This window comes from Leuresthes tenuis, unplaced genomic scaffold (assembly GCF_036924035.1).
Source record: "Leuresthes tenuis unplaced genomic scaffold, fLeuTen1.0.hap1 SCAF_17, whole genome shotgun sequence".
Classification (NCBI taxonomy): Eukaryota; Metazoa; Chordata; class Actinopteri; order Atheriniformes; family Atherinopsidae; genus Leuresthes; species Leuresthes tenuis.
In genome coordinates, this window is record NW_027325371.1 from 12,482,128 (window position 1) to 12,494,778 (window position 12,651).

Genomic DNA, 12,651 nt, shown 5'->3' on the forward strand with positions numbered 1-12,651 from the left:
TAAAGGATACGCTGAAGAGTATATTTTTCAGATAGCTTGGGAATGATTCAGTGTCCTCCCAAAAGAGTTGGAAGAGGTGGTTTGGGAAAGGGAGGTCAAGGGGATCTCTGCTTAGACTATTGTCCCCATGACCCAGACCCAGATATATGGCAGAAAATGGATTTGCGTCATAGATAGGCCAATGAGGTATAATTATATAGAATAGGTACTGATATAGGTATGGGTTTAAAATATATACTGTAGTTATTTCTTTTCACTAGCCTGAAATAAAAAGAAAATTAGCTTAACATCTGAAATCCAAAAATACCTAAATACCTAAAATGAATCAAAATACTCAACTCTCTAAATTAAACTCAGAAAAGGAAACTACTATAGATAGATATAAAAAAAAAGGGCCATGTAAATCCCAACCATAAGTTTTGCAACTCCAAAACAGGGTTTGAATGGTACAAATCATTCACAAATCTGGCCTCGAAAACACTGACACAGCTCACAAAAAAACATGCATTACATCACCACTGTGCTACTAAGCAGTCTGACAAGGCGGGACAACATCAGACAAGAGAGACACATATTGAACATAATTATCCCAAGGGTCATAGATAAAAATAAAAAAAATAGAATTACGTGGGATGTTTTCTGGGGTCTTTGGTCACAGCAAGAAGGTTCCCAGTTCAAAACTCAGCTGGGGCTGTGTGAGTCTGCAGGATCTCCCCATGCATCAATACTGGATCATGTTAAAGCTTTACTCTATTGTTTTCTGCTTCAGTGATTGGATTTCAAACTGCTGAGGTTTTTCAGAGCCTCCCACCCCCCTGGATAAGTGGATGAGAGGGCTTAAAGGCCCACAGAGCACACACCCATCTATATAAAGCCAAAAAAAAGAAGAAAAAGACTTATTTATATTGATTATTTCACATCAATGCTCCAAAGCATTTCACTAAAGAAATAAAAACAACAAATTCACTTAAAAAAAAAGAGTGAATAGATAAGCAATCAGTGAATGAGAATTAATTATGGATCTCCCAGATTAAACAGAGTCTGTCTTTGAAATCACAATTTTGCAATTTATTGATATAATTGAATAATGGTTACAGTTATTAGTTTTGCACATATGTATGAGAATGACCTAATATGTTGATTATGTATAATGTAAGATACAATATATTTTTGCTGAGAACATTTGACTATTCCATGAAAAAAGGGCATGTCCACATTTACTGTAGGACGGACGAAGTATGCAATTAGACACGTCTTTAGGAATGTCAGTCAGGTCAACATGCTTCATGCTTTGCACTCTACCCTGGAACTTGATCTAATGTAGAGTGGTTGCCACGAGACAGGTTTGTTCTAATACCACAGACACTTTTAAACCAACATGAAACATTTTAAAAAAATTTTTTTTAAAAATATATAAATCAGGGACAAGTTCCCTGCTGAATTCCATCAGCACACTGTTCTTATTTACTGTGATATGTAGCTGTCGGCTGGTACACTTGCGCCACGTAAATCAATTACATCCCACATCATAAGTAAGGGAATGTCAAGTGTTTGGCACTTCCTACCCTCGTAATGGCAAAAAAAAAATTTAAAAATTATCAAGATCCAGTTTTCTTCCTCACTGGCGACTGACAGCACACAGCTTTTGAGGTAGAGGAGAAAGGGTGAAACCCACAACTGGTGTCAGATCCAATTCATCTTCTGAAACTCCAGGTGGGGGAGTGAAACAAAAGAGCTGAAGGAGGGAGGTGAAGAAGAGGAATAGCTCCATTCTGGCCAGTCCTTCGCCAAGGCACACCCTGCGACCTGCAGGAGGGGGCAAATTGTTAAACTTGATCCCCTTTGATCCCCTTTAAAACTAGGGCTGTCAAACATTTATTTTTAATCGCATGTTTCCCCATAGTCAAACACAAAGAAAGAATGTCTTTTATGTTTTATTTCTTCTTTCAAATAAAAAAGTGCATTGTAGAGTCACTTGACACGTCTATTTCAAAAACACAGCACATAAAATGCCACTGAAGAGGTAGTAGACAAACAGAACAGGACCTAATGACAGTTAAATTAATGAAAAACTGCTGTCATTATCACATCAGACACACAGATTCAGAACTGTGGCCTCTTAGTGACTTTTCTCCTATTTATTAAGCCAATTGCTAAGGCCACGATAAACTGCGATCAAAACAAAACAAAACAAAAAAAACAACGCGTTTTTTGAAAGCGTTAACTATGACAGCCCTAATTAAAACCATGCCTTATGGAACAAAATGTACCACAGTACCTGCAGAGAAGGGCATGAAGGCGTCTCTCCTGATGAATTTACCCTCATTATCCAGGAAATGAGAAGGGTTGAAAGTGTGAGGGCTCTCCCATTCACTCTCATCATACAGGACAGACATGAGAAGAGGAAGCACAGTGGTGCCCTGCATGCAAAAAGAAAAGAGAAGCTCAATAAAAGGTTGTGTTTTGGGAGTTTTTAGAGAAGACAATGGGAGCACCTGACCTCTTTGATAAAGTAGCCCTGAAAGGTGACATCTTTACTTGTTGTGTGGGGAATGGACATTGGGACGATGTTGGCAAGTCTCTGTGACTCATGGATGACTGCGTCAGTGTACGGCAGGTTCTTTCTGTCCTCTATTCGAACCTGACGACTTCCAACCACCGTGCTCAGCTCCTCCACAACCCGGTCTGGATAAAAATACAATCTGCTGTAACAACAGTTTGATGTGAGCCCTGTCTTTGAATGTAGCTGGTACCTTGAATATGAGGATACTTGGCCATGTAAAGAAGACACCACTTCAAAGTAGTTCCTGTGGTATCAGTTCCAGCTGCAAACAAATTTGTCACACTGTAGAGCAGGTTATCATCATGGTAGTGTGAATTCTTGATTTCATTCTCCTGGTATAACAAAAAGTAGAGAATATATTTATTGATCAGTATTTACAGCATGGGTATAGACTCACTGCAGTTCTGTTGCTCACCTCCAGATTTTGCTTATGGATCAAAAATGCATCTACAAAGCATCTGCACATCTCAGGGTCCAGAGTCTCCTTCAAATCTGCTATGATCTTCCTTGAGTCTGTCTTTCCGGCTTCCACATTCCTAATCACATCCCTCCAGTTTTTAAGGTAAGGGCCCAACCAAGGACACAAGTTATAGATCTGAAAAAGTGCAGAATGCAAACCAATTAATGTTGGAATTTATACAATTATGAAACACGAGAGCTTCAATCTAATGAGAACTTGTATGCTGAATAATTTATTTGATTTAGCTTTTTTTATCTAATCCTTTAATTTTTTTTGTATTGTTGTAATTTTTTTTCCTTTTTAAATCACAGTCCACAGACTGCATGCACACCAATAAACAGGATTCCTCCCAGGGGTCTGGGGGCTATTTAGAGTGGGATTAATATGCTGTGGGTCAGGTCTCTCCCGTGCATAAAACCCAAACAAAAAAGCAAAATAAAGTAAATTAAATATTTTCTTTAAAACGGAGGATAAAGTTGATGTAATCACAGCAAACTCAATTCTGTTCTGGCTGGCCCTACCTGGATGTCTATCTGGTCCTTTATCTGCTCCAACAGTGGCTTAAGATGGATATTTTTATTACCATCTTTATTATTGTCATCATTTAGTTATGTACGTAGTTGTCTTTAACTTTTTCTCTCCCTTATTGATTATATTTGTTATAGGCATCATCTTCCGGAAGAACACACTCACACAACAAACCCCCCATTGCACCACTCACTACACACACACACACGTAAAACTATATCGTACTTTAAACTTTTCGTTGGTGTCCTGTATCATTTCACTCGTTTTTTCATGTCTATGTTTTTGTCTTGCATGTTACAATGTTTTAAAAGAATAATAATCATTTTAAAAATCTAATTTAAAGCAAGTGCTTTAGAAACTCCTTTCCAATTCTTCTGAAACACCCACAAACATGTTGTGTAGATCCAACTTTGATAAATCTCCATTCACACACTCACACTTTGTTGTCAATAATTGGATAAATCAGGTCAAATTGCATAAATATAGAAAAGTCTAAAAGCTAAAGTGTAAAGTTTAAACAGCCTACATAATTTTAATAATTACAAATATAAATGGGGGGATTTGAGAAATATTTAATGGACTGTGGTCATATTTAACCAGTCTTTAAAATGAAAATAAAGGTAATTTTTTCTTACCTGGAGGGAGGCTGATCCCGTCAGATGGATGGTCTCATTGTCTCTTTCCACCATCGCTTGGAAGATTTGGTCTTGGTAGTCAAACCTTTTTCCAAACATTAGAGATGATATAACATTTGAAGCTGCATAATTAATGGCCTGGGTGTTGTTGAAGGGTTTACCTGTGACGAAAGTTCAAAATAAAGTTCAATAAAGCACTCTGTTGTGTTAAAATTAAATTGCCACTGTGTAGTCCTTGAGTTAAATGCTTTATTTTACCTTAAAACTGTCACCTTTCTCTTTTAATTTGTCTATCTGTCGATATGTGCATATTACAGCTGAAACTGCAAAGGATACACACATTTGAACAACCAGTAACTACTGCCAAGAGAGTTCAAAAAGAACTAGACTAGATTATAATAATTTCTCGTTGTCCCAGTACATACCATATAGCCTGAATAATCAATGCTTCTTTTGGGAAAAAGTCGTGTGGATGCGGAGTTGCAACAACCCGTTATAGTGGTTTGTTACTTTGTGCCTACTGCAGCGCTTTTTAAAACATTTTGGCGTTACAGTGACCTGGTTTTAAAGCCATTATTCGTTTAGTGTGCGAATAAACGTGCAGAATGTTACCTTCAAATTTGACAAACTCTGCAATCAGATAGTGACATTCTTCAATGATTTTTTCTTCACTTATCCTCCTGCCCATTCCAAAATCTTTCAGTGTAGTCAAAGCAAAACGCCTCATTTCTTTCCACGACTCTCCATTGGAGAACAGGATACCTGGAAACAGAATAAGTCATTTTAACGTGAACCTAAAATTGCAGCTACCCCCTGAAAACCTTTTCTCACCATGCTCTTTGTTGAAATCATAGAAAATCGGAGTGATTTCTCGGTTTCCAAACTCGTCAGCATGGTTTACCAGAGCCTGTTTGACGGTCCTGTAACCTGCCAGGACCACCACCTTTTTTAATCCAAAGTAGATTTTGAACACTGGTCCATATTTTTTGGAAAGCTAAAAAAAAAAAAAAAAAAGGTAACGGTGAGACACACAGCCGTCAATAACCGTAATCCAGCTGTGTCAACAACAAAGGTGACCAGCAGCGAGTGTTTCAGGTGAAAAAACGGTGTCCTTTCAATGTTCGTTTAAGACAAAGAGTGCATTACTTACATGAAAAAGACTTTGGTGGATTCTCTTTAAATCCACCTGAAGTAGATTACCAATTAGAGGAAGAGGTCTGGGCCCCGGGGGCTCATTCCTTTCTTGGGAGCCGGAGATGGTGTAAAGAAAATGGAGGACCAGCAGAGCAACAAGGATCCCCAACAGATAAACGGAGGAGGAGGACTGAAAAATTTCCTCAAACATGTTGCTGCAGTCACCGATGATCTTCCTCCGACGAGCACAGACCTTTCACTGTGCAGCAGTCCTCACTTTGACTTCAAACTCTTTCACAGTTGACAACTTGAATCCTCAGTGACGTGACGGACTAATTGCCAGGCTGTCACTTCCAGAAATTCCTGTTTCGTCCTGTTTGAGAAGAGACCTTTCGCAAATACCCAAGTCTCACAATAAGCCATTTTAATTAAACCTTAAGGGTAGTAAAAAATGAGTAAATCCTACAGAAACTGTTTGCTTTTTTTTTTTTGTGGGGTCAATATTCGGATTAAGAAACATTTCAAAAAGTACCAACAGAAAGATGTGATACAACAGCATGAGAAAAATTCCTGACCTATTTCTGTGCACAATTCATTCAGCTTCATATAAAAGAAGGATTAAAAAAAGTGGGTTCTTCTCATGAAAAACAGACTTTGCTTGGCATCAATTGCACTAAACAGCTTTTGAAGTTAGACTTTTGGTTTTCTTGGCAGAGTTGAGTTTTAAATCGTTTGTCCCTCGCCTTTGTTACTGAAGACCTCACAGAGTTCATCGGATCTGAGTGGGATGATATTTAGGTACAAAAAGACCAAACTCTGTATGTCAGAACAGTTTATCAGTGGTAACGCTGTTCATTTTCTAAACGTCTGCCCTTACGTTCACTCCGGCGAAACAGCCATTCGTGTCAGCTTTTTGTGTAATTTCAATTTGTTCCACCCCACTCCAAAGACTGGCATTCAGAGTCACCCACCTTCATCTATCAAAGATCAGATTGTCTTTCACACAAACACAAAGCAAACTTTGGCAGAACCTCTTACGTCTGAGTGACAGTTCTCTCACTGCCAGGTGCCAGCCGGGATAAAGTAATCCTCTTCTCTTTCTCACCACTGTGGTGTATCGGGGTTGGTCGCCTTCAGACAGCCTGTGTGTAGATGAGGCAGGAAGAACTCTGCTGACACAGAGTTGTTCGAACACAGAAACCTTTTATTGTCAACCAGGTCCGTATCAGAATTACAGAATGATGCTTCAAATCTGGAGAGATGTGTCAAACCCGGATTCCGCAAAATCTCTGACTTACTGAGGGTGCAGCTCTTCGTTAAGTAGAATCTGCCTGTTCTTAATGACCTTGAAGATGTTGCACTTTCTCATCACCAAGCACAAAGCCCATGGTGTCTGCGTAATTTTGAGCCTATCCTTGGACAAACTTACTGGGGAGTATGTTATTCTAAAATTGTCCTGATTTATACTCATGATTCCCTTACACAGATGGCAATTAACCGACTTCTTTTCATTTTCCCAAGGCAACTTTGCACAGGTGGTAAACATCAGACACTACACCACCTTCTCAATAACAGAAATTCAATCACTACATCACGTGCATTTAGACGGATTAACAAACTGGCTCAGCAGCGTTGCAAAATGTCCCTGACAATTTTTTTTAAACTAGGACAAAAAAAGGGTGAGGCCCAAACATTTGACTATAACCTGGGAAATTTTAGTATCGAAAAGCCTGCGCATGAGACGCATGTCCAAAATATGAGTTCAGCTGCTGCAAATCAGTCTGGTTGACTTTTTCTTTTTCCGGCCTCACCTGATCAGAACCAGATTGCTCAGTCTAATTCATATTCTACCCTTCTCCTTAAAACTTTTGTAGACCTCCATGTTAAAATGTGCTGAATTTCGTGGTAACAAAGTTTTTTTTATTGTTGTTTTTTTTTTTTTTTTTAATATGGTGCCAAAAATCCCTAAAGGTGAACAAAATAAAAAGGTTACGCTTCAGTTGATTTTCATTTAAGATTTATTGAGTTTATTGCCAATCATATACTTCTATGCTTCTTGTAGCATACATCAAGCACAATTCTTATCTGCAAAAATGTGTGTGTGTGTGTGTGTGTGTGTGTGTGTGTGTGAGAATACAACAAAGTGGGAGAAAAGCAGGAATCAACATTAAACTCACTGGTACTGGTATGAGTCTAAGAAACATGAGCAAATAGAATTTTAAAAAAAAAACAAAACACTCATCTAGGCCAGAAAGTTACTCCACCTATCATTGATGGGGCTCGTTATTACAATCTCAGATGATCACGGGGCCACATTTTGCTCCTCTTCCTCACTGGCGACTGACAGCACACAGCTCATGAGGCGAAGGAGAGAGGACGAAGCCCACAGCTGGCGTCAGCTCCAGTTCATCTTCAGAAACTCCGGGTGCAGGGCTGAAGCGAAAGCGCTGAAGGAGGTTGGTGAAGAAGAGGAAGAGCTCCATCTTAGCCAGGCTCTCTCCGAGACACACCCTGCGACCTGCAAGAAATGTAATCCTGTCAGGGCAAGTGGTAATGATCCCCAAGCTCTAAAGCAGCAAAAACCTCGACAAACTTGCAATACCTGCGGAAAAGGGCAAGAAGGCATCTCTCTTGACAAATTTACCCTCGGAATTCAGGAAATGAGAGGGGTTAAAAGTGTACGGGGTCTCCCACTCACTCTCATCATGGAGGACAGAAGTAAGAAGAGGAAATACAATAGTTCCCTGAGGATGAAATGGGATCATTATGCAAAATCTGAGGATGACAGAACTTCTTCATGTTGTCAGAGGTGTATTTACATGTCCTACAAGCAATATTGTTTGGAAGATCTGAAACACTTGAGAGCTTGCTGACCCCTTTGATGAAGTATCCCTTGAAGGTGACGTCTCGGCTGGTTTTGTGCGGAAGCGACATGGGGATGATGTTCGTCAGTCTCTGCGTCTCGTGGATGACAGCATCAGCGTACGGCAGGTTTTTACGGTCGTCTACTCGGACCTCACGGCTTCCTATCACTCTGCTCAGCTCCTCCTGAACCTGGTCTGCAGGTAAAGATACTTTGCAATGCTTTCACCTGTCTACCAGCCAGCAGCTCTCCGCAGCTATGTGGCACATTCACAACATTAGCAGTTGTAATGTTTAACATTTTCTGTGTCAACAAGTCCAAAGAACATTGGAGGCACTCTGTAGAACACAGAAAAGTTTAAAAAAAAAGAGAGAAAAAAAGCCACCACCACACCTAAGTGGGAACCATTAACCATTTATGCAACGCTAACATGAAAATGAGTTTGGCCGTGTTATGAAAAGTGCTTTGAGATGAGACATGGTATAATTTGGCAGTAAATACAGTTGGCATCTTAAACTGGCATTATGTAGGATTACTGCTGCTGGAAGGAATGACCTCCAGTACTGTTCTGTGATGCAGCAGAGCTGAAGAAGCCTCTGACTGAACACGCGCCATTGCTTCAACTCTATGTGGTGTAGAGAGAGGTTTACCCTGAATTTTTGGATATTTGGCCATTAGCAGCAAAGCCCATCTCAGAGTGGTAGCTGTGGTGTCAGTGCCAGCAGCGAACAGGTTGGTCACTGTGAAGATCAAGTTTTCCTCAGTGTAGTAAGAATCCATAACACAAGAGTCCTAAGAGAGTGAACATCCCCATATCGTCATAAAACAGAGACGTTTAACATTGATTTTTGTTCTAAAGGAAAACGTAGCTCTTACCTCTTCCTTGTGCTTCCTAATCAGAAAACAGTCCACAAGTCCTCTGCATATCTGAGGGTTCAGCGTCTCTTTCAGGTGTTTCATCAAATCTTTCACATCCCGGACAGTCATCTCAGTATTTTTTAATATCACCTGCCGTGCTTTTACCCATTTGAGCAGCCAGGGAAACATGTTGTAAAGCTGCCAAATTACAATGAAAACAACACAAGCGGAATGATGTCATAGATGAAATTGTACCATGTTCATTAAAAACTGCGAACTTAGAATCGGCGCTAGTTTACTTCCTTCCGCAAAATCTACATGGGAATGAAGAACAGAACTAAATATTATAACATGGACAAGACTCTTTGAGTCAAGATGAAGAGCGGTATTACAATTTAACTTGAAACCAATAAGGAAGGAATCAACAAATCATTCAAATGACCCTTTTGTCTGTGTAAACCAAAACTAACACAACATTTGAGTGTGTCTATACAATTTTAACTACGTGCATGTTTGTACATGTGTTTTAGTTAGATGTGTATCAATTTCATTGTATGGTCAAGTGAAAAAGAAAACACACATAAATGGGAAAAATAAAAAATAAAAATCATCGTGTTGTTTAAAGGCCTTTAATACAACCTCAGATGAGCAAAAACAGAAGATATATTACACCATGTCATTATTCACTGGTTACTTCAAGTTACTTCAGCCTACTGAGCTTTGCAGTCATTTGTTTACACGCAGCTCTCCTCAGGTCCCATCCCAACATCTACACCAGGTTGACATTTGGACTTTGGACCGTTGCAACATTCAGTTATTCTGTTTCAGGTTTGCTAATGTGTTTGGGGTCATCGTGACCTGTTTTGGCCAAGCTTTAGCTGTCAGACAGGTGGCTTCGTATTGGACTCCATAATGCTTTAATACACAGAAGAGTTCATGGTTAACTCAATGACTGCAAGATAAACTGGCCTCATTACCCTTCCCAACCCCAACGATCGCTTCTCTAAGCTCATTACTGATCAGGTCTTTCCTTCGTGATATTATCTTAACATGCGTCCGAATCCTCCAGACCAGCCACGTGCCAAAACTACTGCTTTTATAGCAAGTGGTCCCACCTGCTGATAACCATTAAGTAATTAAGTGCATTTGATTAGGAGCACCTGGCTGTTACTTGCCCTCTTAATTCCTCGAGAAGCAGAAGGGTTGTTTTTCCCCACATACAGCGTCTGCATTTTTCTTTTTAAATCATCATTATTACTATTAGTTGTACAGAAATAATGTTCAGAGGCAAGTTGTAACTTGGACCTGCTGTGAAAATAATTGAAAGCAACTCTTTCTTCACCGCAGTTAAAGCAAAACTCAGTTTTACGTGACGCTAAAGTCAGACGTTAATCAGTTCCTATGAATACCAACCTGGATCGCTGCAGAACCCGTGACGCGTATCGTCTCGTTGGCTCGACTGACCAGGTTTCTGAACCGGGGGTCGGTGTATTCAAATCTGCTTCCATACACCAAAGAGGATATGATGTTGGATGTGGCATAATTTACTGGACGTGCTGTGTCAAATGGTTGCCCTGTAAAGTCACAGTGAGAATAAGGGCAGGGCAGTTAGATTAATGCTGCACCGCACCTCCACACAATCTACACAGGCCACAGATTACTAATGACTCTTTAGATATATGTTGTTATGTCTGCATTCTAATGAGGCTTTTCTGTGATGGCACTACTGCTCATTTGCATAATACACAATATTAACATCGCACCTTTATGCTTTTCAAACGTTTGAATCAGGTGAGCACACTCCTCTAAGATCTTGTCCTCAGTGACTCTTTTGCCCATCCCAAAGTCTCTGAGGGCGGTGAGGGAAAACCGTCTCATTTCTTTCCAAGATTCTCCGTTTGCAAACAGAATTCCTTAAAAAAACACACATTAAATGTGGACTGATGATGCCCAAACACAGGAGCAAACGTGTAAACAAATGCATTCGATGTCAACATGTGTCATCTGTGGTCACTTTTCAAATAAAACACTTTTATTCTGTTTGTGTCTTATTATCATAAAAGATATTTGCACACACACTAAATATGAATGTCATACCGTGACCTCTGTTTGTGTCATCAAATATAGGTGAGATGTCTCTGTCTCCAAACTCCTCTGCAAAGCTGACCAGAGCCTCTTTGACTGCCTTATACCCAGCCAGGACGACCACTTTTCTGCTTCCAAAGTAAACCGAAAATACGGGCCCGTATTTCTTAGACAGCTGAGCGGATAAAAGAAAATGGAAACGGTATAAACGAAGATGATGCATGTATCTGGTTTTGGATTAGGAGTGCCGCGTTACCTGGTGCAGTGACTTGTAGGGTCTGTTGAGATCAAGCTGCAACAGGTTGCCAAACAGGGGCAGAGGCCTCGGTCCTGGAGGTTCTCTCCTCACTCCCGCAGAGGTGGAGGAAACCGAGACAAGGTAAAGGATGAGCAGGAGGAAAACGGCACCTATCGCTGCTGTAGGACCTGAGAAGAGAGACGAAGCAAAGTCCTTCAAAGGCTCCATTTACTCTGTTGTGGTCGTCCTCCTGGTTTATCCGGCAGGAAACGCTCAGAGCTGTTCGTGTTCTTGAGAAACTCAAGGGAATGTGTGCCGAGACCAGAGCCTTAGAAAAAGGAGAGTTGCGACAGTCTTTGAACTAGCCGACACGTGGTCACGTGGTTCACGTGGATTTTTTTTCTCTTATGGAGCAGCAGAGACGTTCATCAACGTTTAAAATCATGGAGGGGGCACAACTCCTGCTGTCCCAAAGACCCCATCATCTGTGGAAGATGTCATTCAGTCTGTCTGTTCTCTCTGCCTGATGTCAGGTGGAAAATTAGCTGAATGGCAAAGCTGAGCTGAATAAATCATTTTAAAGAAGCTTTAAGTGACTTGGAGGGAAATATGTGGCTGTACGAGCTTTGACTGATGAGTCGGGATGAATTCTTCTTTTCTGTAGAAGACATAATTATTCTATATTTCATTTTTTGATTTTTATGTGAACTGAATACATGTATATGTAACCCTGTTTATTGTGATTCAAGCCAGAAAACTATTTTGAATTAATTATTAATTAATTATTAATTAATTGATTAATATATGAATCTAAAAACTTTTTCTGGTTCCTGACAACAACAGAGAAACAATTCATTATCACAGCTGCAAAGTCATACTGAAAAAAAGTGGCAATATGTGATGCTTTGAAGGAATTAACTCGTGTAATCAGAAGAAAATTAAATTAAATTATTAGGATAACTGTTTTACATAGACTGAAATTAATAGTTTGATAATATTTTTTTAGTATTCTTTTATTTTTATTTTCATGAATGTTATAGTTACATATTCTTGCTGATATGTTATTGTAAATAATTCTTCATTTCCTGTTCTGTCTTCTAACAGAGATCTTAATCTCAAGTCGACTGCATGAAGAAACACTCAATGAAGGAATAAAATCAAACTAAATAAAAAAAAATTAACTAAAACTTTAAAAAAAAAACTTAAGTAGTTAAAGAACAGTCAGCTAATGCCTTACAATGCCAAACAATATTGCAAAGTCATCAATTCACCGATAAAATACTTCAG

At 39.6% G+C, this 12,651-nt stretch overlaps 3 protein-coding genes across 3 annotated transcripts in view; 1 reads left to right on the forward strand and 2 right to left on the reverse strand.

The window, feature by feature from the left end:
- Window positions 1–12,651, forward strand: part of LOC140274018 (transcription factor Sox-9-like) — a 411,498-nt gene that overhangs the window by 363,321 nt on the left and 35,526 nt on the right. The gene's annotated exons all lie outside the window — the stretch shown is intronic.
- Window positions 1,551–5,646, reverse strand: LOC140272937 (cytochrome P450 2K1-like). Its single transcript, XM_072368450.1, has 9 exons — window positions 5,337–5,646; window positions 5,018–5,180; window positions 4,799–4,948; window positions 4,187–4,347; window positions 2,979–3,158; window positions 2,754–2,895; window positions 2,501–2,685; window positions 2,279–2,420; window positions 1,551–1,806 (listed from the first exon to the last, which is right to left on the reverse strand). The coding sequence occupies exons 1-9, from the start codon at window positions 5,529–5,531 to the stop codon at window positions 1,619–1,621; spliced, it is 1,506 nt and encodes a 501-aa protein (XP_072224551.1). The 5' UTR covers window positions 5,532–5,646; the 3' UTR covers window positions 1,551–1,618.
- On the reverse strand, window positions 7,439–11,629 carry LOC140272936 (cytochrome P450 2K1-like). The gene is made up of 9 exons (XM_072368449.1): window positions 11,383–11,629; window positions 11,139–11,301; window positions 10,805–10,954; window positions 10,455–10,615; window positions 9,060–9,239; window positions 8,834–8,975; window positions 8,195–8,379; window positions 7,923–8,064; window positions 7,439–7,838 (listed from the first exon to the last, which is right to left on the reverse strand). The coding sequence occupies exons 1-9, from the start codon at window positions 11,590–11,592 to the stop codon at window positions 7,651–7,653; spliced, it is 1,521 nt and encodes a 506-aa protein (XP_072224550.1). The 5' UTR covers window positions 11,593–11,629; the 3' UTR covers window positions 7,439–7,650.